This window comes from Phyllobates terribilis, unplaced genomic scaffold, assembly GCF_046119375.1.
Source record: "Phyllobates terribilis strain yellow unplaced genomic scaffold, ASM4611937v1 Scaffold_201__1_contigs__length_3545014, whole genome shotgun sequence".
NCBI lineage: Eukaryota > Metazoa > Chordata > Amphibia > Anura > Dendrobatidae > Phyllobates > Phyllobates terribilis.
Window position 1 is genome coordinate 1,667,844 of NW_027362961.1, and position 24,097 is coordinate 1,691,940.

Below are 24,097 nucleotides of genomic sequence, written 5' to 3' on the forward strand. Positions count from 1 at the left end.
TCACACTTTTTTGTTAAGTATATAATTCCACATGTGTTAATTCATAGTTTTGATGCTTTCAGTGTGAATGTACAATTTTCATAGTCATGAAAATACAGAAAAATCTTTAAATGAGAATGTGTGTCCAAACTTTTGGTCTGTACTATATAATCAAAAGATGTCAGCAGAACATCGGATGGAGTCAGTTTATTATCTGCAATGGAGCAGCTTAACATTGTATGTACCTTTGACATTGCTATGTAGTCCAAACCATCAGAGCAGTTAAAGACCACACACTGCACGGCCAGCGCCTTGGCCAAATCTTTGGTGGTCTCAGTTTTTCCTGTGCCGGCCGGACCTTCTGGAGCTCCACCAAGATTTAGATAAAAAGCACCGATCTACCAATGAAACATGAAAGAACTGGTATGAAATATCAATAATAATTGCTAATAAGTTTCATGCATCATACAAAAGTCAAAAACATTTCTGAGCATAACCCATCACATCATAGCAGAGTCCGCTAGCATCGGTCAGTAAGCGGAGTGATGACCAGGCGTGGGGAGCTGCCCAGGTACTCATAGGCGGACTTCACATTGCAGTTGATGATTCGCACTCTCGCATTCTCATTCTCCCAGTAATAGCGGAGTTGGGCAAGCCACCGGAAGTCTGTTCATGAGAAACTCCTGAGGAATGTAGGAAAAGATAGTCAACCTCTAAGACACTGCAGAATCACAAGGGAGAGTTTCTAAAGGGAAGGCAAATGCACATACATTATAGGACAAAACTCCTAGTCACCGAATTCTGCTTTTTTCATTTAGTCCCATTGCCCACGGTGTATAATATCCGGACTCTCAGCCCCCAGTTTATAAAATCCGGCCTCTCGCCTCCCCCGGTGTATAACATCCACCCCTCGCCCCTAGTTTAGTATAACATCTCTCCCCTCGCCCCCCGCCAGTGTATAAAATCCATCCCCTCAACCCCACTGTATAACATCCAACCCCAAGCGCTCCATTGCATAACATCTGGCCCCCAGGGTATAACATCCGGCCCCCAGCCCCGGTGTATAACATCTGTCCCCTCGCTCCCTCCCCCTGGTGTATAACATCCGGCCTCTCGCCCCCCCGGTGTATAATATCCGTCCCCTCGCCCCCCCCCGCCAGTGTATAAAATCCATCCCCTCAACCCCACTGTATAACATCCAACCCCAAGCCCTTCTTTGCATAATATCCGGCCCCCAGCCCCGGTGTATAACATCTGTCCCCTCGCTCCCTCCCCCTTGTGTATAACATCTGGCCTCTCGCCCCCCCGGTGTATAATATCCGTCCCCTCGCCCCGGTGTATAATATCCGTCCCCTCGCCCCTGGTGAATAATATCCGTCCCCTCGCCCCTGGTGAATAATATCCGTCCCCTCGCACCTGGTGTATAATATCCGTCCCCTCGCCCCTGGTGTATAATATCCGTCCCCTCGCCCCTGGTGAATAATATCCGTCCCCTCGCACCTGGTGTATAATATCCGTCCCCTCGCCCCTGGTGTATAATATCCGTCCCCTCACCCCTGGTGTATAATATCCGTCCCCTCGCACCTGGTGTATAATATCTGTCCCCTCACCCCTGGTGTATAATATCTGTCCCCTCACCCCTGGTGTATAATATCCGTCCCCTCGCACCTGGTGTATAATATCCGTCCCCTCGCACCTGGTGTATAATATCCGTCCCCTCGCCCCTGGTGTATAATATCTGTCCCCTCACCCCTGGTGTATAATATCCGTCCCCTCGCACCTGGTGTATAATATCCGTCCCCTCGCCCCTGGTGTATAATATCCGTCCCCTCACCCCTGGTGTATAATATCCGTCCCCTCGCACCTGGTGTATAATATCCGTCCCCTCGCCCCTGGTGTATAATATCCGTCCCCTCACCCCTGGTGTATAATATCCGTCCCCTCACCCCTGGTGTATAATATCCGTCCCCTCGCACCTGGTGTATAATATCCGTCCCCTCGCCCCTGGTGTATAATATCCGTCCCCTCGCCCCTGGTGTATAATATCCGTCCCCTCGCCCCTGGTGAATAATATCCGTCCCCTCGCCCCTGGTGTATAATATCCGTCCCCTCGCCCCTGGTGAATAATATCCGTCCCCTCGCACCTGGTGTATAATATCTGTCCCCTCACCCCTGGTGTATAATATCCGTCCCCTCGCACCTGGTGTATAATATCCGTCCCCTCGCCCCTGGTGTATAATATCCGTCCCCACGCCCCCCGGTGTATAATATCCGTCCCCTCACCCCGGTATATAATATCCGTCCCCTTGCTCCTCAGTGTATAACATCCAGCCCTCGGACAGTATAACATCTAGCCCCTCGTACCCCTAGGGTATAACATCTGGCCCCTCGGCCTTGTATAACATTAAGACTCTCGCCCCCCACCAGTGTATAACATCAATCCCCACGCCCCCCGGTGTATAACATCCGCCCTCCCATGCTGTGTGCTGTTACTAACATATGACAGAACGGCTGGTGGTGCAGAGCTCTCTGATACCAGCGCGGTCCTGTAATAGGAGCCACCGGGGTAACAAGTCTGGATATTACATTTCTTCCCTCCTAAATCTTCCCCCATCACATGTGAGTGATATTATTAAGGAGTGGAAGGAACTGCAGCAACTCAGGAGACCCCGGAACATTACAGAGCGGGGTCACTGAGTGCTGAGGAGCAGAGGGCAGAACGCTCTCCTGACTCCATAACTGCAGAGTCCAGATCTACTTTGGTAACAACATCACCGCAAACACTGCGCCCCCGCCTGGAGCTTTATGGCCGAGCAGCTGCATGCAGCCTTACATCACCAAGCACGATGCCGAGCGTCGGATGGAGTGGTGTGAAGCCGCCACCACAGGACTCTGGAGGAGACCTGTTCTGTGCAGTGACGGATCACACTTCTCTATCTGGCATCTGATGGACGAGTCTGGATTTGGTGAATGCCAGGAGAACGTTACCCTATTAACTGCATTGTGCCCGCTGGGCAGTTTGGTGGTGGAGGTATGGCCTTGTTTTTAGGGGGTGGTCTAGGCCCCTTAGTTCCAGTGAAAAGATATCTTAATGCTTCAGCACAAGACATTTTAAACAATTGTAGCTTCCAACCCTAAGGGAATAGAAGAGCAGAACTGTTTCCCACACGTTCTCAACCTCAACCCCACTAAACACCTTTAGGATGATTAATTAGAACAAATACTGGAGAATGGCAGCATAAATATGTCACCGCCACATAGGGAAGAACAATGTCAGGCACACATCAATTACATTGCCATATGTCTGCTCAGGCTTAGAATGGCTGACCACTCGGAGAATGACATAATACCTACAAAGAAACCGAACAAAAGGTCATTAAAGGAATTGACATAAAACCCCTTTATTAGTCCATCCATGGTTATAGAACGACACTGCACAGAGGAGGGCACACACACCATTGATAGAAAATATTACAAACCGCACCTAGGCCATCCAAACCACTGACTATAAAGAAGATCAATTGTGGCAATGAGTCATATACAGGGGATGCCGACACCTACAGATGCCAAAACATTCCTATATAGGGACCACCATCTCAATATGCAGAAATGACTACTGCCCCATAGACGTCATTGTAAGTACACCCCAAGATTGCTTTACTGTGACAAGATCAATTGTGTCCTATGAAAACTCAAAGAAAAGAGGGGGGAACATAACATAGATATGGAAAGAACATAGGAATATGGTGAAATGTATGAAGGTGCTCGGCATACTGAGCTGTGATATCTGCAGAGGGACGGACTCCATATTAACATCCTGGATATGGATTAGAATAGGAGGCCATAAAAGCCCCTGTAGGTGTAATGTGGAGGGGGCACAATACCTTTCTCCATGTAGTGTATAATAAATAGAACATGGTATTGGAAAGTTTGCTGCCAGCCATGATGTTTGCACAAACCTGTTTCGATCATTTCCGTGACCACGTCACGAGCGTGCCCCTCTATGGTGACGAGAGCCCCCAATGTGCTGCGAGTCTGCTGGGACAATTTGCCTCCTCGCAAATTGCTCCAAATACCCAGATGTACCTCTATAAAACCCTGCTACAAACAGCATGGAAAACTCAATGCAGATGGATTAATTTTATGCTGGTATTATGGGAAATCCCATACAATGTCTTCCCTTATTGGTAGATATGACGAGAGTAGAGATGAGCGAATGGATTTGCAGGACTCTGGTCCAACAGTCCGGTCAGTATTCCACGGCCGCAGGACCGGAGCCCCGTGAACCGGCATCTCCGGCTCCTCTTTTGATGTCGATGTCATAGTTGTGGTGTGAGGCACAAATGACATCACGCCTGGCCGGCTAATCAAAAGAGGAGCCAGGGATGCCGGCATGTAAGAGGCGGTTAGCAAGGCTCCCATCCAACAGCCACAGACTACTAACCTGCTCTCTTAGACCAAGGTCCTGCAAATTTAGTTGCGCATCTCTAGACAAGATGCATGAATCAATGCAAAATCCCAACAATACTATGGAGCCTTTTGGGTACCTTCAAGATATTGAGCCGCTGTACAACTGCAACCCCCAGGAGAAGACCCCTGGGCAAGAACACTACATGGGCTCTTTGCAGTCTAATAACGTACTGTGAAATAAGCTGCTTGCATCTTTGGATGTGAATGTGGGTCCCCTTACCTCTGTTGCACCAATGGTATATCCCCCCCTGGAAACTCCTATAAGCTGCGTCTCTGGGTATGACAGTCTATTAGCAGGAGAACTCATGAAGTCTGTCTATGAATGTATATATATGTATTTCTCCCAGAAAATTATTACAATTACACGTTTTGTTGTTCACATGTTTATTTCATTTGTGTATATTGGAACAACACAAAAAGAAGATATTAGTCAACAATTTTGGTTCTCAAGTCCTCAGACAGTTCTCTTCTCCTCTTTCTGTTCTCCCTGCTTAGTGTGGCACGTAACAACGCAAAGACTGAGTCAACTTTGTATCAGGTTTCAGGTGTGATTTTCATATTGCCCGCACCTTTTACTTGCCACAGGTGACTTTGAACGAGCATCACATGCTTGAAACAAAATTGTTTACCCACAATTTTGGAAAGATGCCAACAATTTTGTCCGACCCATTTATGGGGTTTTGTGTGAAATTATATCCAATTTGCCTTTTTTTGTGTTGTTCCAATACATACAAAGGAAATAAACATGTGTATAACAGAAAATACACATGCAATTTTTTATGGAAAAATACTTCATTTTCTGGAACAACTTCAAGGGTGCCAACACTTCCGGCCATGACTGTTTATAGTGAAGCAACCTTGATCAGTAAAGGAGCTTATGCCGTACCTCCGGGCCACTGTCGATAGCTTCATGCACTTCACTTGTCCAGAACATGAGACACACAGAGCACGACCTGTCCCGGCCATTCCCTCACCCAGTCTTTTCTTGCAGTCGCAGGGTATGCCTTTTAAAAAAGAAAGTTAAATTACGTTGACAGAAGCATTTAAGAGAGGGACAACCTTACTAGTATTATCTAGCAAATTCATTTCTACCGATTGCAGGTAGAAGATCTGCTACCTGGCTCTATTGCAAGAGATACATCATCCACAAATCATTCACTGCCGCCAAATAATCTTATACAAATATAAAAGAACTAGATGGTGGCCCGATTCTAATGCATCGGGTATTCTAGAATAGGTATGCGGCCGACCGGGTGCAATCAGCAGAGCTGTGTTTAAATTTGGCGCCAAAATCGCTGATTGGTCGCGTTCGGCAACCGCGACCAATCAGCAAAGCGGTGTTTAAATTTGGCGGCAATATCGATGATTGGTCGCGGGCGGCGGCCGCGACCAATCAGCGAACCGTGTTAGTGAGGACTGGAGAGCGTGTTTAAATTTGGCACCAAAATCGCTGATTAGTCGCGACCAATCAGCCGAGCGGTGTTTAAATTTGGCGCCAATACTGCTGACTGGTCATGGCCGCCGACCGCGACCAATCAGCAGAGCGATGCAGAGCGGGGTTTAAATTCGGCGCCAAAATCACAGATTGGTCGCCGGCCGCGACCAAACAGCAGAGCATTCTTTAAATTTGGCGCCAAAATCGCTGATTGGTCGAGGCCGGCGACAGCGAACAATCATAAGAGCGTTGTTTAAATTTGGCGCCAATCTCGCTGATTGGTCGCGGATGGCGGCCGCGACCAATCAGCAGAGCGGCGTTTAAATTTGGCGCCAATCTCGCTGATTGGTCGCGGCTGGCGGCCGCGACCAATCAGCAGTGCGGTGTTTAAATTTGGCACCAAAATCGCTGATTAGTCGCGGCTGGTGGCTGCGACCAATCAGCAGAGCAGGGTTTAAATTTGGCACCAATAATGCTGATGGGTCTTTGCCGGCGACCGCGACCAATCAGCACAGCGGGGTTTACATTTGGCCCCAATGCTGCTGATTGGTCTCGGCCGGCGACTGTGACCAATCAGCAGAGCGTTGTTTAAATTTGGCACCAAAAACGCAGATTGGTCGCGGCCGGTGGTTGCGACCAATCAGCAGAGTGAGGTTTAAATTTGGCGCCAATACTGCTGACTGGTCACGGCCGACATCCGCGACCAATCAGCAGAGCGTTGTTTAAATTTTGCGCCAATACTGCTGATTGATCTCGGCCAGCGACCGCGATCAATCAGCAGAGCGTTGCTTAAATTTGGCGCCAATCTCGTTGATTGGACGCGTCCGGCGTCCGCGTCCAATCAGCACAGCAGTGTTTAAATGTGGCGGCAAGATCGGTGAATGGTCGCGGCCGCTATTTAAATGTGGCGCCCAAATCGGTGATTGGTTGCGGGCAGCGGACGCGACCAATCAGCAGAGCGGTGTTTAACTTTAGCGCCAAGATCACTGATTGGTCGGGTGTGGAGAGCGCGACCAATCAGCGAATCGTATTGGTGAGGAGCGGGGAGTGGAATCGTATTAGAGAGGACAGGGGAGCGCCCCTGCCTGTGCGGCTACTTCCGCTGCGAGAACCCGGGACATGAGCGGGCGCTCGGAGCAGAAGTATCCCGACCCGCAGCGCCGCTCCCCGGTCCTCCCTTCACACCCTAGCCGCTGATGTCCCCACAGTATCCGCAGGGTGTTACAAAGGTCCGGACATTTGTGTTCAAAATCGCTGATTGGTCGCTGGCGCTGCCCGCGACCAATCACCGATTTGGGCGCCAATTTTAAATATCGGCCGCGACCAATCACCGATCTTGGCTCCACATTTAAACACCGCTGTGCTGATTGGTCGCCGACGCTGGGCGCGACCAATCACCGATTTTGGCGCCACATTTAAATTTAAATAGCGGCCGCGACCAATTGGATGTCAGCACCGCTCCCCGGTCCTCCTTTCACACCCTAGCCGCATGGATGTCAGCGCCGCTGCCTGTGCGGATAGTTCCGCTGCAAGAACCCGGGACATGAGCGAGCGCTCGCAGCAGAAGTATCCGGACTCGCAGCGCCGCTCCCCGGTCCTCCCTTCACACCCTAGCCACTGATGTCCCCACAGTATCTGCATGGTGTTACAAAGGTCAGGACATCTGTGTTAAAAATCGCTGATTGGTCGCTGGCGCTGGCCGCGACCAATCACCGATCTTGGCGGCAAATTCAAACACCGCTGTGCTGATTGGTCGCCGACGCTGTGCGCGACCAATCACCAATTTTGGCGGCACATTTAAATAGCGTCCGCGACCAATCAGTACAGCGGTGTTTAAATGCTGAGCCAAGATCGGTGATTGGTCGCGGCCGATATTTAAATTTGGCGCCTAAATCGGTGATTGGTCGGCGGCAGCGTCAGCGACCAATCAGCGATTTTTAACACAAATGTCCGGACCTTTGTAACACCATGCGGATACTGTGGGGACATCAGCGGCTAGGGTGTGAAGGGAGGACCGGGGAGCGGCGCTGCGGGTCGGGATACTTCTGCTGCGAGCGCCCGCTCATGTCCCGGGTTCTCGGAGCGGAAGTATCCGCACAGGCAGCGGCGCTGACATCCATGCGGCTAGGGCGTGAAGGGAGCACCGGGGAGCGGCGCTGACATCCAATTGGTCACGGCCGCTATTTAAATGTGCCGCACAAATCGGTGATTGGTCGCCGACTTGGCCCGCAACCAATCACTGATCTTGCGGCCAAAGTTAAACACTACGGTGCTAATTGGTCGCGGACGCTGACAGCGACCAATCACCGATTTGGGCGCCACATTCAAATATCGGCCGCGACCAATCACCGATCTTGGCTCCACATTTAAACACCGCTGTGCTGATTGGTCGCCGACGCTGGGCGCGACCAATCACCGATTTTGGTGCCACATTTAAATAGCGTCCGCGACCAATCCGCACAGCGGTGTTTAAATGTGGAGCCAAGATCGGTGATTGGTCGCGGCCGATATTTGAATGTGGCGCCCAAATCGGTGATTGGTCGCTGTCAGCGTCCGCGACCAATCAGCACTGTAGTGTTTAACTTTTGCGGCAAGATCCGTGATTGGTTGTGGGCCAAGACCGCGACCAATCACCGATTTGTGCGGCACTTTTAAATAGCGTCCGCGACCAATTGGATGTCAGCGCCGCTCCCCGTTCCTCCCTTCACACCCTAGCCGCATGGATGTCAGCGTCGCTGCCTGTGCGGATACTTCCGCTCCGAGAACCCGGGACATGAGCGGGCGCTCGGAGCAGAAGTATCCCGACCCGCAGCGCCGCTCCCCGGTCCTCCCTTCACACCCTAGCCGCTGATGTCCCCACAGTATCCGCATGGTGTTACAAAGGTCCGGACATTTGTGTTAAAAATCGCTGATTGGTCGCTGGCGCTGCCCGCGACCAATCACCGATTTGGGCGCCAAATTTAAATATCGGCCGCGACCAATCACCGATCTTGGCTCCACATTTAAACACCGCTGTGCTGATTGGTCGCGGCTGATATTTAAATTTGGCGCCCAAATCGGTGATTGGTCGCGGGCAGCGCCAGCGACCAATCAGCGATTTTTAACACAAATGTCCGGACCTTTGTAAGACCATGCGGATACAGTGGGGACATCAGCGGCTAGGGTGTGAAGGGAGGACCGGGGAGCGGCGCTGCGAGTCCAGATACTTCTGCTGCGAGCGCCCGCTCATGTCCCGGGTTCTCGGAGCGGAAGTATCCGCACAGGCAGCGCCGCTGACATCCATGCGGCTAGGCTGTGAAGGGAGGACCGGGGAGCGGCGCTGACATCCATGCGGCTAGGGTGTGAAGGGAGGACCGGGGAGAGGCGCTGACATCCAATTGGTCACGGACGCTATTTAAAAGTGCCGCACAAATCGGTGATTGGTCGCTGTCTTGGCCCGCGACCAATGACTGATCTTGGCGCCAAAGTTAAACACTATTGTGCTGATTGGTCACGGACGCTGACCGCGACCAATCACCGATTTGGGCGCCAAATTGAAATATCGGCCGCGACCAATCACCGATTTTGGCGCCAAATTTAAATATCGGCCGCGACCAATCACCACAGCGGTGTTTAAATGTGGAGCCAAGATCGGTGATTGGTCGCGGGCAGCGTCGGCGACCAATCAGCACAGCGGTGTTTAAGTTTTGCGCTAAGATCAGTGATTGGTCGGGTCCGAAGACCGCGATCAATCATCGAATCGTCTTGGTGAGGACCGGGGAGCGGCGCTGCCTGTGCGGCTACTTCCGCTGCGAGAACCCGGGACATAGCGGGCGCTCACAGCAGAAGTATCCCGACCCGCGGCGCCGCTCCCCGGTCCTCCCTTCCGCATGGAGGTCAGCGACGCCGGCGGTCCTTCCGCTGCTACCGGCCGGGAGATGAGCGCCTCGCGGCGCTCATCTTCCGGCTGCATCTCCATCCCGCAGATGGGTCCGTCGGTCGGGTTCCTTCTGCTGTTGCCGGCCGGGAGATGAGCGCCTTGCGCCGGTCATCTCCCGGCTGCATGGCCGCTCAGCTCCGTCCCGCAGATGAGCCGCTAACGGCCGCCATCTTTTTTTAGAAATCCCCCGGCGCTGATTGGCCGCTGCCGGACCAATGAGCGACGCGGGATTTCCTGGACAGACAGACACACAGACAGACAGACAGACGGGATAAGACGATTATATATATAGACTAGATTAGTTCCAATTAATGCTTTTGGTCTGTAGGTAGATCCGTACCATTCGTGACCGAGCAATAACATCATGCACGCTCCTTAACATGACATCTTCCCCTTGGATGAGCCACTTCTCCACGGCCCCCCGAGCCTCGGAGGTGGAGATGGTCTGGATGAGCTCTACGCGTTCCCCCTCGGTGCTGTACATGGCTTTGATGTCCAGGTTAGGAAGGAGCTCCAGCTTTGCTATGCCTTCAAAGCCCTTCTTTAGATGTGGTTGGACCCGCAGAGGATCTTTAGTCTCAGAGAGAATTTCTAGCATTTCGTCGTTGGACAGGAAGAAAAAGCTAAAGCGAAAATGCACAATATGATAAAGATGTCATTAAAGTATTGGGTCAGGCGCCATTTGTATTAGTGTCTATGTGAGAAAATAGAAAAGCAAAGCTTTAAAGTAAAGATTCAGTCCCCATACACATTGGATTAAAATAGTTTAAACCTGACGATTGCAGCAGGACCGGCCTACCCACTGATGTGTATGGGGGTCTCCTGACTCTCCCCCGATAGAGGATGTCAGGGCCAGAAGGATCGGGCAGATGGGATTTCAATACCCGGTCTTTTGGTTCTCAGGGGAGATAACCCGCTGCCGGAGGTGTCCAGTACCGACTTTCTCCTCTCTCCCCATTAAAACCACATGACTGTTCAGCAGAATAGGTGGGAGTCAGGAGAAATAGCCAAATAACCATTCAGACCACGGGTATCTCATATGTCATGCGTATGGTTAGCTTAAAGGGGCTATCCAGCTTTGGGAACTTTTTTTTATTTAACTGAAATGTGTATTCCCATCTCCAGGATTCTACCCCAATATGTAGTATGCGTAATAATAATAATATTAGCAAATACCTCCAATTAGAAGTTTAGTATAGTTCTTCTGATTTGTTTTGTCGCTTACCCCATGTGCAGGGCATTGCAGTAGCTTAGGTTACGACCACTAGCAAATAACTGTCACTATATGAGTGGTCGTAACCATGGATACCGAAGCTACTGCAATGCCTTGCACATGGGGAAAGCGACATAGTGAATCAGAAGAACTATACTACACTTCTAATTGGAGGTATTTGCTAATATTATTATTATTACTACGCCTACTACATATTGGGATAGGATCTTGGAGATGGGAATACCCATTTAATTGCGAGTATTTGCGACAATTCAGTTTCATTAAAAATGTTGCACCGTTAGGCTTTTTGTTTCCTGCACATTCAGCTTTGATGTGATCTGTGGTCATAAATCGGCTAAGAGGAGCTGAAAAAAGACAGATTAAAAATAAGTCCAATAGCCAGCGCAACACAGAGCCAATAGAAGGCAAACAGTGCAAAATTATTAATGAAATCCAATTACAAAAATGATTTCAATGCGTTTAAATAAGAAAAAAAAATATTTAAGGAATATATACAATCATTGCAACAAGTGAAAGGACTATACCGTGGGAAAAAAGCCTCTTCTTCTCCAGATAGGCATTCAGCCCTTTCATGATTTTATCCAGAAGCACATTGCTGTCCTGAAGTTTCTCCAGAAGTCCGGTCAGAGAAGTGGCGCTTAAAACCTAAAACAAAGTAGATAGCCCATAAGTAAGATTCCATTATATAGTTATAGAGACTGAAAAAAGGTCACATTCATTGACTATTGTGCCAATAGTTTATATTAAAAGAAAAATTAGAACCTATTTGGATAGAAAATAGAAGATGCGGGAGGCTGGAGTCCAGGCAGTGCGGAGCCCCATAACCCGGGATCCTTGTGATGGAAGCATCAGGACACGGACTCTTGGAAAACATCAATCCTGGATGCAAGATGACCGTGCTTTCTTGTATCAGTCCACCATGAAGCATCCATTTACCTTCGGGTCTTTAACGCAATGTTTCATGATCTCTCTCCAGTTTCTGTCCACAGTCTGGAATAAGCGTCCTTCTTCAGGCATTTGCTGCATGATGTCCTCAGAAGAGAAGATTAAAGCCACTGGGTCGGCACCTTCAGCCATTCATCAATGGTTTCCTGGATCCTTATCAGTCGTTCCTCCCATTGCTTAAAGGAGGAGAGCAAAAAGTTAATTACACATAAAATGAAAAGGATAGAAAAAAAATGCTATCATTTTAGAAGATAAATTATCAATGGATATGAATTCTGAATTGTTGGACATTTGTAGGGAAAGTTTGGCGAGACTCCTTGATACCATCCCCTTTACATGTAAGCTGGAGCCGCATGTAACTTTAGCCTCGGAGATCCTAATGAAACCTTAGCTTCTGCTAATAAGCAAGTGAAGATTTTAAGCTGAGTGACAACATTTACTGTGGGTGGGAAATCCTTAATCCCTTCAGGACCGGATAATTTTTTGTTTTGCATTTTTTCCTTCCCTTCTTCAAAAAGCCATACATTTTTTAATTTTTCCATTGATATAGCTGCAAGAGGCTATGTAATGTGCTGTAGCTTAACCCCTTCCCAACATATGACATACTGTTAAGCCATATGCCATGTTCCTGCAGATGTGCAAAATTTGGACCTGGGCCCCCACCAGCATGTTGGTCAGATGTATGGGCCCTTGTAGCATTCTAGATCCGATAATGATGCGCGTGTTCGTCCCTGCCTTGGATGTTTCCCATTGTAGCCCCATCCTATAATAATGTCTCTCATTCTAGGCCCCTTCCTGGTATAATGTTCCCCATCCTGCGCCCCTTCCTGTTATAATATCCCCGATCCTGGGCCTCTTCCTGTTATAATATCCACCTTCTGTGTATAATACCCCCCATCCTGAGCCCCTTTCAGCAATAACGTCCCAATTCTGGGCTCCTTCCTGGTATAATGTCCTTGGTCCTGGGCCTCTTACTGTAATAATGTCCCCCATCCTGGCCCCTTCCTGTAACAATGTCCCCAATCCTGGTACAATGTCCCCCATCCTATAACAATGTCCTCCATCCTGGTATCCTGTCCCCCATCCTAGGCCCCATTCTGGTATAATGACCTCCATCCTTGTGCCCTTCCTGGTGTAATGTCCTTCATCCTGGCCCATGTCATGGTATAATGACCCCCATTCTGGTATAATGCTCCCTATCCTGGGCCCTTTCCTTGTATAATGTTCCCCATCCTGGGCCCCTTCTTTATATAATGCTCCCCATCCTGGGCCCCTTCCTTGTCTAATTCTCCCCACCCTGAGCCCCTTCCTTGTCTAATGCTCCCCATCCTTGGCCCTTTCCTGGTATAATGTTCTGTCGTTCTTTTCTAATACATTAAATAAACAAAAATAAATGATTCTTCTTACCTTCCTGCGCTCCCACGACATGCGGCGTCTTCTTCTGTAGCTGATTTCAGTGTGCCGGTAGAGGCAGCGCATGACGTCACTTCCATGCGTCGCTCGTGACTGGCACGCCGACATCAGCTACTGGCCTTTGATTGGCTGGCGGCATGCATTGCAGCTCAGGGACCCGGCATGTCCCTGCGCAGCAATATACTTCAGCCGAATGTGCGTCCTCAGACTGTGGAAGTGCCATAAATATATGAGATGGGAATACCACTCTGCCACTGTGCGTTCCTTTATGCACTTTACCCTCCTTTTTGGCACTCTTTGTGGTAAGAGACTACCTTAAAAAATGTTTTATATGACATGTATCTGATTATTTGTGGGCAGGAGCATTATTTAGATGGATACCTGATGCATATGGCAAGTGTAAATCCAATGACTATGGAATACTTATGGATTACTTTTTGATATATTATTACACTCCTTGGATTGTCTTGATATACTAACCTTATGCTATATTATCTATATTGCTCATGTCCCACTGTGACCATATGCGTGACCATATATGTATACTTTGTAACATATCTTGCTACATTGGTAATCTAATTAGTGTCTTTATACTATCCGTATTATGTCATTTCTCTTTTTACTATGTACGTTTTTTAACTTGATGGAATAAAAATTTATATTTTTTACGCCAATTAACTCTTTCTTCTCCTATGTACCCATGTGTTTCATGAGTTGGCTCAGTTTGGCAAATCTGGGATATATTTCCCCCCGGATATGCCAACTTTACCCCTATAGGGTCTATTTAGTTGTATCACTCTGAGTCTATGTCTGATCCAGAGATACAATAATGAACATGAATCCTTATATATCACGGATCTTGCAGCCGCCTTTACCTGCTTGGACATAAGTGTTACATAGTTACATAGTTTAAAAGGCCGAAAAAAGACAAGCGTCCATCCAGTTCAGCCTATTTCTTGTGCACTGCAGCTATTCCGCAGCGTTGATCCAGGGGAAGGCAAAAAAAAACCATGCGGTATAGGCCAATTTACATCATTGAGGAAAAATTCACTTCCCGACTCCAATCTGGCAGTCAGATTAAATCCCTGGATTAATTAACTATCACTAAGCATAAGATGTAATTTTATTGTTCTCAAGAAAGGCGTCCAGTCCTCTCTTGAACTCATTAAGTGAGTTGGACATCACCACTTCCTCTCCCAGAGAATTCCAGAGTCTCACAGCTCTGACCGTAAAGAATCCCCTTCTATGCTGGTGCAGGAACCTCCTTTCCTCCAGACGCATAGTGTGCCCCCTCGTCTTTGTCACCATCCTTGGTATAAACAGGTCATGGGAGAGATCTCTGTACAGCCCCCTGATGTATTTATACATGTTTATGAGGTCTCCACTAAGCCTTCTCTTTTCCAACGTAAATAGGCCTAATTTGGACAACCTCTCTGGGTATTTTAGTCCCTCCATTCCCTTTATTACCTTAGTCGCCCTCCTTTGTACCCTCTCTAGCTCCAATATGTCTTTCCTGAGTACCGGAGCCCAGAACTGTGCACAATATTCTAAGTGCGGCCTTACCAGCGCTTTACACAGAGGAAGAACAATGTTCTCATCATATGCCCCTATTCCTCTTCTGATGCATGCCATGACTCTATTTGCCTTCGCAGCTGCTGCCTGACACTGGGCACTCCAATTTAATTTGCTGTTAACCAAGACGCCCAGGTCCTTCTCCATGTCAGATTTCCCCAACGGTTTCCCATTTAATATGTATGGGTGACTGCTGTTTTTCTTTCCCATGTGCATGACCTTACATTTATCGGCATTGAACCCCATTTGCCATTTTTTGGCCCAACTCCCCAATTTATCTAAATCCTCCTGTAGCTGTGCCCTATCCTCATCTGTATTAACTACGTTACAAAGTTTAGTATCATCTGCAAATATTGCTATTTTACTATGCAACCCTTCCACTAGATCATTAATAAATATATTAAATAATATAGGGCCCAAGACAGACCCTTGAGGCACCCCGCTAGTCGAGACGCAGTTATAAAAGGAATCCAATTTGTCCGCATTAATCAACTGCAGGGCATCTTGATTGGCAAATAGATTGATCACTTTGGGGTACCAAGTGTTCAGCAACTTTTCTTCTGTCTTGGCACAAGCCAAGGATCCGCTGTTCCTCAGGGATTCACATTCTACAGGACCCCTGGACCCGACAAAGAATAAAGCACTTTATCATATTAAACCTGACAGGGCACACCTGTGAAGTGAAGACCATTTCCGGTGACTACCTCTAGAAGCTCATCAAGAGAACGCCAAGAGTGTGCAAAGCAGTCATCAAAGCAAAAGGTGGCTACTCTGAAGAACCTAGAATATAAGACATATTTTCAGTTGTTTCACACTTTTTTGTTAAGTATATAATTCCACATGTGTTAATTCATAGTTTTGATGCCTTCAGTGTGAATGTACAATTTTCATAGTCATGAAAATACAGAAAAATCTTTAAATGAGAAGGTGTGTCCAAACTTTTGGTCTGTACTGTATATATCCACCCATATACAGTATACATATACACACATATACAGTATACATATATACACACATATACAGTATACATATATACACACCCATATACAGTATACATATATACACACATATACCAGTATACATATATACACACCCATATACAGTATACATATATATACACACATATACAGTATACATATATACACACATATACAGTATGCATATATACACCCATATACAGTATACATATATACACACATATACCAGTATACATATATATACACCCATATACAGTATACATATATATACACACTTATACAGTATACATATATACACACCCAGTATACAGTATATATATATATACACACCCATATACTGTATATATATATATATATATACACACCCATATACAGTATACATATATACACACATATACAGTATACATATATACACACATATACAGTATACATATATACACACCCATATACAGTATACATATATACACACATATACCAGTATACATATATACACACCCATATACAGTATACATATATATACACACATATACAGTATACATATATACACACATATACAGTATGCATATATACACCCATATACAGTATACATATATACACACATATACCAGTATACATATATATACACCCATATACAGTATACATATATATACACACTTATACAGTATACATATATACACACCCAGTATACAGTATATATATATATACACACCCATATACTGTATATATATATATATATATACACACCCATATACAGTATACATATATACACACATATACAGTATACATATATACACACATATACAGTATACATATATACACATATATACACACATATACACACACATACCAGTATACATATATATATACACACGCCCATATACAGTATACAGTGGTGGCCAAAAGTATTGGCACCCCTGCAATTCTGTCAGATAATGCTCAATTTCTTCCTGAAAATGATTGCAATCATAAATTCTTTGGTATTATTCTCTTCATTTAATTTGTCTTCAATGAAAAAAACACAAATAGAATTGTCCTAAAGCCAGATTGGATATAATTCCACACCAAACCTAAAAAAGGGGGTGGACAAAAGTATTGGCACTGTTTGAAAAATCATGTGATGCTTCTCTAATTCGTGTAATTAACAGCACCTGTAACTTACCTGTGGCACCTAACAGGTGTTGGCAATAGCTAAATCACACTTGCAGCCAGTTAACATGGATTAAAGTTGACTCAACCTCTGTCCTGTGTCCTTGTGTGTACCACATTGAGCATGGAGAAAAGAAAGAAGACCAAAGAACTGTCTGAGGACTTGAGAAACCAAATTGTGAGGAAGCATGAGCAATCTCAAGGCTACAAGTCCATCTCCAAAGACCTGAATGTTCCTGTGTCTTCCGTACGCAGTGTCATCAAGAAGTGTAAAGCCCATGGCACTGTGGCTAACCTCCCTAGATGTGGACGGAAAAAAAAATTGACGAGAGATTTCAGCGCAAGATTGTGCGGATGGTGGATAAAGAACCTCGACTAACATCCAAACAAGTTCAAGCTGCCCTGCAGTCCGAGGGTACAGCAGTGTCAACCCATACTATCCGTTGGCGTCTGAATGAAAAGGGACTGTATGGTAGGATACCCAGGAAGACCCCACTTCTTACCCCGAGACATAAAAAAGCCAGGCTGGAGTTTGCCAAAACTTACCTGAGAAAGCCTAAAACGTTTTGGAAGAATGTTCTCTGACCAGATGAGACAAAAGTAGAGCTTTTTGGGAAAAAGCATCAACATAGAGTGTACAGGAAAAAAAAAGAGACATTCAAAGAAAAGAACACGGTCCCTACAGTCAAACATGGCGGAGGTTCCCTGATGTTTTGGGGTTGCTTTGCTGCCTCTGGCACTGGACTGCTTGACCGTGTGCATGGCATTATGAAGTCTGAAGACTACCAACAAATTTTGCAGCATAATGTAGGGCCCAGTGTGAGAAAGCTGGGTTTCCCTCAGAGGTCATGGGTCTTCCAGCAGGACAATGACCCAAAACACACTTCCAAAAGCACTATAAAATGGTTTTAGAGAAAGCACTGGAGACTTCTAAGGTGGCCAGCAATGAGTCCAGACCTGAATCCCATAGAACACCTGTGGAGAGATCGCAAAATGGCAGTTTGGAGAAGGCTCCCTTCAAATATCAGGGACCTGGAGCAGTTTGAAGTGACCGCGGGCAAGGCCGCGCATTGGTATCTATGATCTGGCCCAGCAAGATCCCCACACACAGACTCTATCTTGACAACCGTATCTTTACTCGCATACATTTTTAACACAGCAAAGAAAAAAAAACAATAAATGACAACCGTAAATATGCACAGTAATAACGTGTACTGATAAGCTGACCCTCACTGTCCCTACTCACACGTTACCAGTCCTTTACTCCAGAAGGATGTGTCCCCCGTCGCAGGCCTGTCTGTCTTTGCAGGAAGGCGTCCCAGCCGGAAAAAAAACAGGAACAGCAGAATTCGCGGAAACAAAGGAAGGGATACTTCGGCCTCTCGCCAGAGGTCCCGCTTACAGTCTCTCTGATCCGGATAGAAGCTCTGGTGGGTCCCCTTATGTAGTCCACACTCCAGTAGCAGGGAGTGTAACAGCTGAATCCTTCAGCAGTGCAGGAGCTGGGGAAGGCTCCGAGGATATGGTGTCAGATAGAAGAAATCACGTTGAGAGTCTCTCCTGCGCCACACACGAGGGCCTGCACACCGTCCTGGCTCTTTTCACAGACCACAGCAGACTCTGCGCGCGCTTTTTCCTGCTTCCCACTTTGGTCACGTGACTCTCTAGGGCGGGACACAGGAGGCTCAGTCTTTTTCTCTGTCATCACACCCTGCGCAGGTGCAACCTCTGGCCACAAGGTGGCAACATCATCCTGTGTAATCACTTCTGTAACAGGCTCTATATCAATTATCACAGAACAGCCAGAGACGGCCAGCTCACTACAAGTTTGCCAAAGAAGAATGGTCTACAATTCCAGCAGAGCATTGTAAGAAACTCATTGATGGTTACCGGAAGCGGTTGTTCGCAGTTATTTTGGCTAAAGGTTGTGCAACCAAGTATTAGGCTGAGGGTGCCAATACTTTTGTCCGGCCCATTTTTGGAGTTTTGTGTGAAATGATCAATGATTTTATTTTTGCTTCATTCTCTTTTGTATTTTTTCCTTGCAAGCAAATTAAATGAAGATAATAATACCAAAGAATTTGTGATTGCAATCATTTTCAGGAAGAAACTGAGTATTATCTGACAGAATTGCAGGGGTGCCAATACTTTTGGCCAGCACTGTACATATATATATACACACACATACAGCATACATATATACACCCATATACAGTATACATATACACACATCTACAGTATACATATATATACACCTATATACAGTATACATATATACACCCATATACAGTATACATATACACACATCTACAGTATACATATATATACACCTATATACAGTATACATATATACACACCCATATACAGTATACATATATACACAGTATAGATATACACACACATATACAGTATACATATATATACACACACATACAGTATACATATATACACACCCATATACAGTATACATATACACACCCATATACAGTATACATATATACACACCCATATACAGTATACATATATATATACATACAGTATGCATATACACATATACAGTATACATATATATATATACATACATATAGAGTATCTATAATATAACGCTACAAGCGTCCCTCTGTCTGAAGCCTTTATAGTCTGCGCTAGTGCGACACGCCTGCACAGTCTGGCTCCAGACTGAAGAACGCATGGAGCCGTTACAGGTAAGAGGAGTGTATGGTGCAGGAGATCACGGTATGCTTATACACTGAACACATACCGCGATCTCTGGCGCCATACTTACATACTTACCTGACCGGGATGAGCGCTACCGCGGCGCTTCTGTTCGGTCCGGAGTCCGGGGGAAGAGGGAGGCATTGAAATCGGCACATGCGCATAGCGCTATCCGGCGCCATTTTACTGAAGACACATTTGCAATGTGTCTTCAGCAAAATGGAGCCGGACAGCGTGGTATGAGCACACGCGTACTTCGGCGCCGCACTCCTCCCCCGGCCTCCAGCAGAACGGGAAACAGCGCTGGAGCACAGGGAAGAAAGGTGAGTATAAGTGTTTATTTTCTTGTATTTGTGTGTAGCATGATAGGGATGAGGGGTGCCATACATACCAGGATTGGGGGGTGAGGGGTGCCATACATACCAGGATTGGGGGGTGAGAGGACCATACATACCAGGATTGGCGGGTGAGGGGACTATCCATACCAGGATTGGGGGGTGAGGGGTGCCATGCATACCAGGATTGGGGAGTAAGGGGACCATGCATAACAGGATTGGGGGTGAGGGGACCATGCATAACAGGATTGGGGGTGAGGGGTGCCATGCATAACAGGATTGGGGGTGAGGGGTGCCATGCATATCAGGATAGGGATGAGGGGTACCATGCATACCAGGATTGGGGATGTGAGGGGGTACCATAGATACCAGAATAGGGATGAGGGGGTACCATGCATACCAGGATTGGGGGTGAGGGGTACCATGTATACCAGAATTGGGGGGTGAGGGGACCATGCATACCAGGATTGGGGCTGAGGGGTGCCATGTATACCAGAATTGGGGGGGACCATGCATACCAGGATTGGGGATGAGGGGTGCCATGCATACCAGGATTGGGGAATGAGGGGTGCCATGCATACCAGGATTGGGGAATGAGGGGTGCCATGCATACCAGGATTGGGGGTGAGGGGTGCCATGCATACCAGGATTGGGGAATGAGGGGTGCCAAGTATACCAGGATTGGGGGTGAGGGGTGCCATGCATACCAGGATTGGGGGGTGAGGGGTGCCATGTATACCAGGATTGGGAGGTGAGGTGACCATGCATACCAGGATTGGGGAATGAGGGATGCCATGTATACCAGAATTGGGGGGTGAGGGGACCAAACATACCAGGATTGAGGGGTGAGGGGACCATGCATACCAGAATTAGGGGGTGAGGGGTGCCATGTATACCAGGATTGGGGAATGAGGGATGCCATGTATACCAGAATTGAGGGGTGAGGGGACCATGTATACCAGGATTGGGGGATGAGGGGTGCCATGTATACCAGGATTGGGGGTGAGGGGTGCCATGCATACCAGGATTGGAGAATGAGGGGTGCCATGTATACCAGGATTGGGGGGTGAGGGGACCATGCATACCAGGATTGGGGGGTGAGGGGACCATGCATACCAGGATTGGGGGGTGAGGGGACCATGCATACCAGGATTGGGGGGTGAGGGGACCATGCATACCAGGATTGGGGGGTGATGGCTGCCATGTATACCAGGATTGGGGAATGAGGGGTGCCATGCATACCAGGATTGGGGAATGAGGGGTGCCATGCATACCAGGATTGGGGAATGAGGGGTGCCATGTATACCAGGATTGGGGGTGAGGGGTGCCATGCATACCAGGATTGGGGGGTGAGGGGTGCCATGTATACCAGGATTGGGAGGTGAGGGGACCATGCATACCAGGATTGGGGAATGAGGTGTGCCATGCATACTAGGATTGGGGGGTGAGGGGTGCCATACATACCAGGATTGGGGGGTGAGAGGACCATACATACCAGGATTGGCGGGTGAGGGGACTATCCATACCAGGATTGGGGGGTGAGGGGTGCCATGCATACCAGGATTGGGGGGTAAGGGGACCATGCATAACAGGATTGGGGGTGAGGGGACCATGCATAACAGGATTGGGGGTGAGGGGTGCCATGCATAACAGGATTGGGGGTGAGGGGTGCCATGCATATCAGGATAGGGATGAGGGGTACCATGCATACCAGGATTGGGGATGTGAGGGGGTACCATAGATACCAGAATAGGGATGAGGGGGTACCATGCATACCAGGATTGGGGGTGAGGGGTACCATGTATACCAGAATTGGGGGGTGAGGGGACCATGCATACCAGGATTGGGGCTGAGGGGTGCCATGTATACCAGAATTGGGGGGGGACCATGCATACCATGATTGGGGATGAGGGGTGCCATGCATACCAGGATTGGGGAATGAGGGGTGCCATGCATACCAGGATTGGGGAATGAGGGGTGCCATGCATACCAGGATTGGGGGTGAGGGGTGCCATGCATACCAGGATTGGGGAATGAGGGGTGCCAAGTATACCAGGATTGGGGGTGAGGGGTGCCATGCATACCAGGATTGGGGGGTGAGGGGTGCCATGTATACCAGGATTGGGAGGTGAGGTGACCATGCATACCAGGATTGGGGAATGAGGGATGCCATGTATACCAGAATTGGGGGGTGAGGGGACCAAACATACCAGGATTGGGGGGTGAGGGGACCATGCATACCAGAATTAGGGGGTGAGGGGTGCCATGTATACCAGGATTGGGGAATGAGGGATGCCATGTATACCAGAATTGAGGGGTGAGGGGACCATGTATACCAGGATTGGGGGATGAGGGGTGCCATGTATACCAGGATTGGGGGTGAGGGGTGCCATGCATACCAGGATTGGAGAATGAGGGGTGCCATGTATACCAGGATTGGGGGGTGAGGGGACCATGCATACCAGGATTGGGGGGTGAGGGGACCATGCATACCAGGATTGGGGGGTGAGGGGAAAATGCATACCAGGATTGGGGGGTGAGGGGACCATGCATACCAGGATTGGGGGGTGATGGGTGCCATGTATACCAGGATTGGGGAATGAGGGGTGCCATGCATACCAGGATTGGGGAATGAGGGGTGCCATGCATACCAGGATTGGGGAATGAGGGGTGCCATGTATACCAGGATTGGGGGTGAGGGGTGCCATGCATACCAGGATTGGGGGGTGAGGGGTGCCATGTATACCAGGATTGGGAGGTGAGGGGACCATGCATACCAGGATTGGGGAATGAGGTGTGCCATGCATACTAGGATTGGGGGGTGAGGGGACCATACATACCATGATTGGGGGGTGAGGTGTGCCATGCATACCAGGGTTGGGGGGTGAGGGGATCATACATACCATGATTGGGGAATGAGGTGTGCCATGTATACCAGGATTGGGGGGTGGAGGGACCATGCATACCACAATAGGATGGGGGCAGCACAAATACCAGGATGGGAGACCATATACCAATAAAAATGCTCGCCACCCGGGCGTAGAACGGGTTCAATAGCTAGTACATATATACACGCATATATACAGTAATACAGCATATACATACACATATATATACTGTATATCCCCCCACACACACACATATATACAGTAATACAGCATATACATACACATATATACTGTATATATACACACACACATATATACAGTAATACAGCATATACATACACATATATATACTGTATACACACACACACATATATACAGTAATACAGCATATACATACACATATATACTGTATATCCCCACACACACACACATATATACAGTAATACAGCATATACATACACATATATACTGTATATACACACACACATATATATATCTGGCGACAGGCCCCGCTGCGTCCTCTGTGTCTCTGTACAGATATAAGTGTAACACGTCCTGGATCCAGCACAGGTGACAGTCTGCCATAGAGCTGACGTGCAGTACATACACTGTGTTATGGGGGCGCTCACCTGTGCGGACCCCGCGCTCCGGCCGCTACTTCTCTGCTCATATAAGGTCTCTCTTTCTGCCATTAAATAATTCGGTTGTCATGGCAGTGGAGGCGGGGCGTTGGTAGGGGGCGTGTCTGGTATAGGGCAGATTGGGGCGGGGATGTCATGCAGTGCTTGTCTCATCGCTGTAATTTCCTGCTGATGCCACCTGGTGGACAGCATTGGTCAGTACGCGCTGAGAATGCTCACATGGTGGGGGAGGGGCAGCTTATATATGTATATACACAGTCACAATGCAGTTAGGGTTATGTTCACACAGTGTTTTTTTAAACGTTTTTTTCCACATTATAAAACTCAGTGTTGTCAGGAAAAGCATTGCCTGTATTTTTGATGTATGCCTCATACAAAATACATTTTTGAAGATTTTTTTTAATCTTCCATCCTATACTCGGGCACTG

The 24,097-nt window shown here is 47.6% G+C and overlaps 1 protein-coding gene across 1 annotated transcript; it reads right to left on the minus strand.

The window, feature by feature from the left end:
• Positions 1-76: 76 nt before the first annotated feature.
• LOC141213651 (dynein axonemal heavy chain 12-like) lies at positions 77-23,749 on the minus strand. The gene is made up of 6 exons (XM_073665256.1): positions 23,658-23,749; positions 11,974-12,158; positions 11,562-11,682; positions 10,144-10,426; positions 5,336-5,453; positions 77-662 (listed from the first exon to the last, which is right to left on the minus strand). Exons 2-4 carry the CDS (start codon positions 12,112-12,114, stop codon positions 10,395-10,397), a joined length of 294 nt encoding a protein of 97 aa, XP_073521357.1. The 5' UTR covers positions 12,115-12,158; positions 23,658-23,749; the 3' UTR covers positions 77-662; positions 5,336-5,453; positions 10,144-10,394.
• Positions 23,750-24,097: the final 348 nt, after the last annotated feature.

Bases quoted from the DNA above. Each gene is read 5' to 3' on its own strand.
- LOC141213651 (XM_073665256.1), bottom strand. From the start codon at position 12,114: ATGGCTGAAGGTGCCGACCCAGTGGCTTTAATCTTCTCTTCTGAGGAC. The intron at 11,683-11,973 runs GTAAATGGATGC...ACTTTGTTTTAG, and splicing joins ATTGCGTTAAAGACCCGAAG to GTTTTAAGCGCCACTTCTCT. The intron at 10,427-11,561 runs GTATAGTCCTTT...TTTTCGCTTTAG, and splicing joins GAAGAGGCTTTTTTCCCACG to CTTTTTCTTCCTGTCCAACG.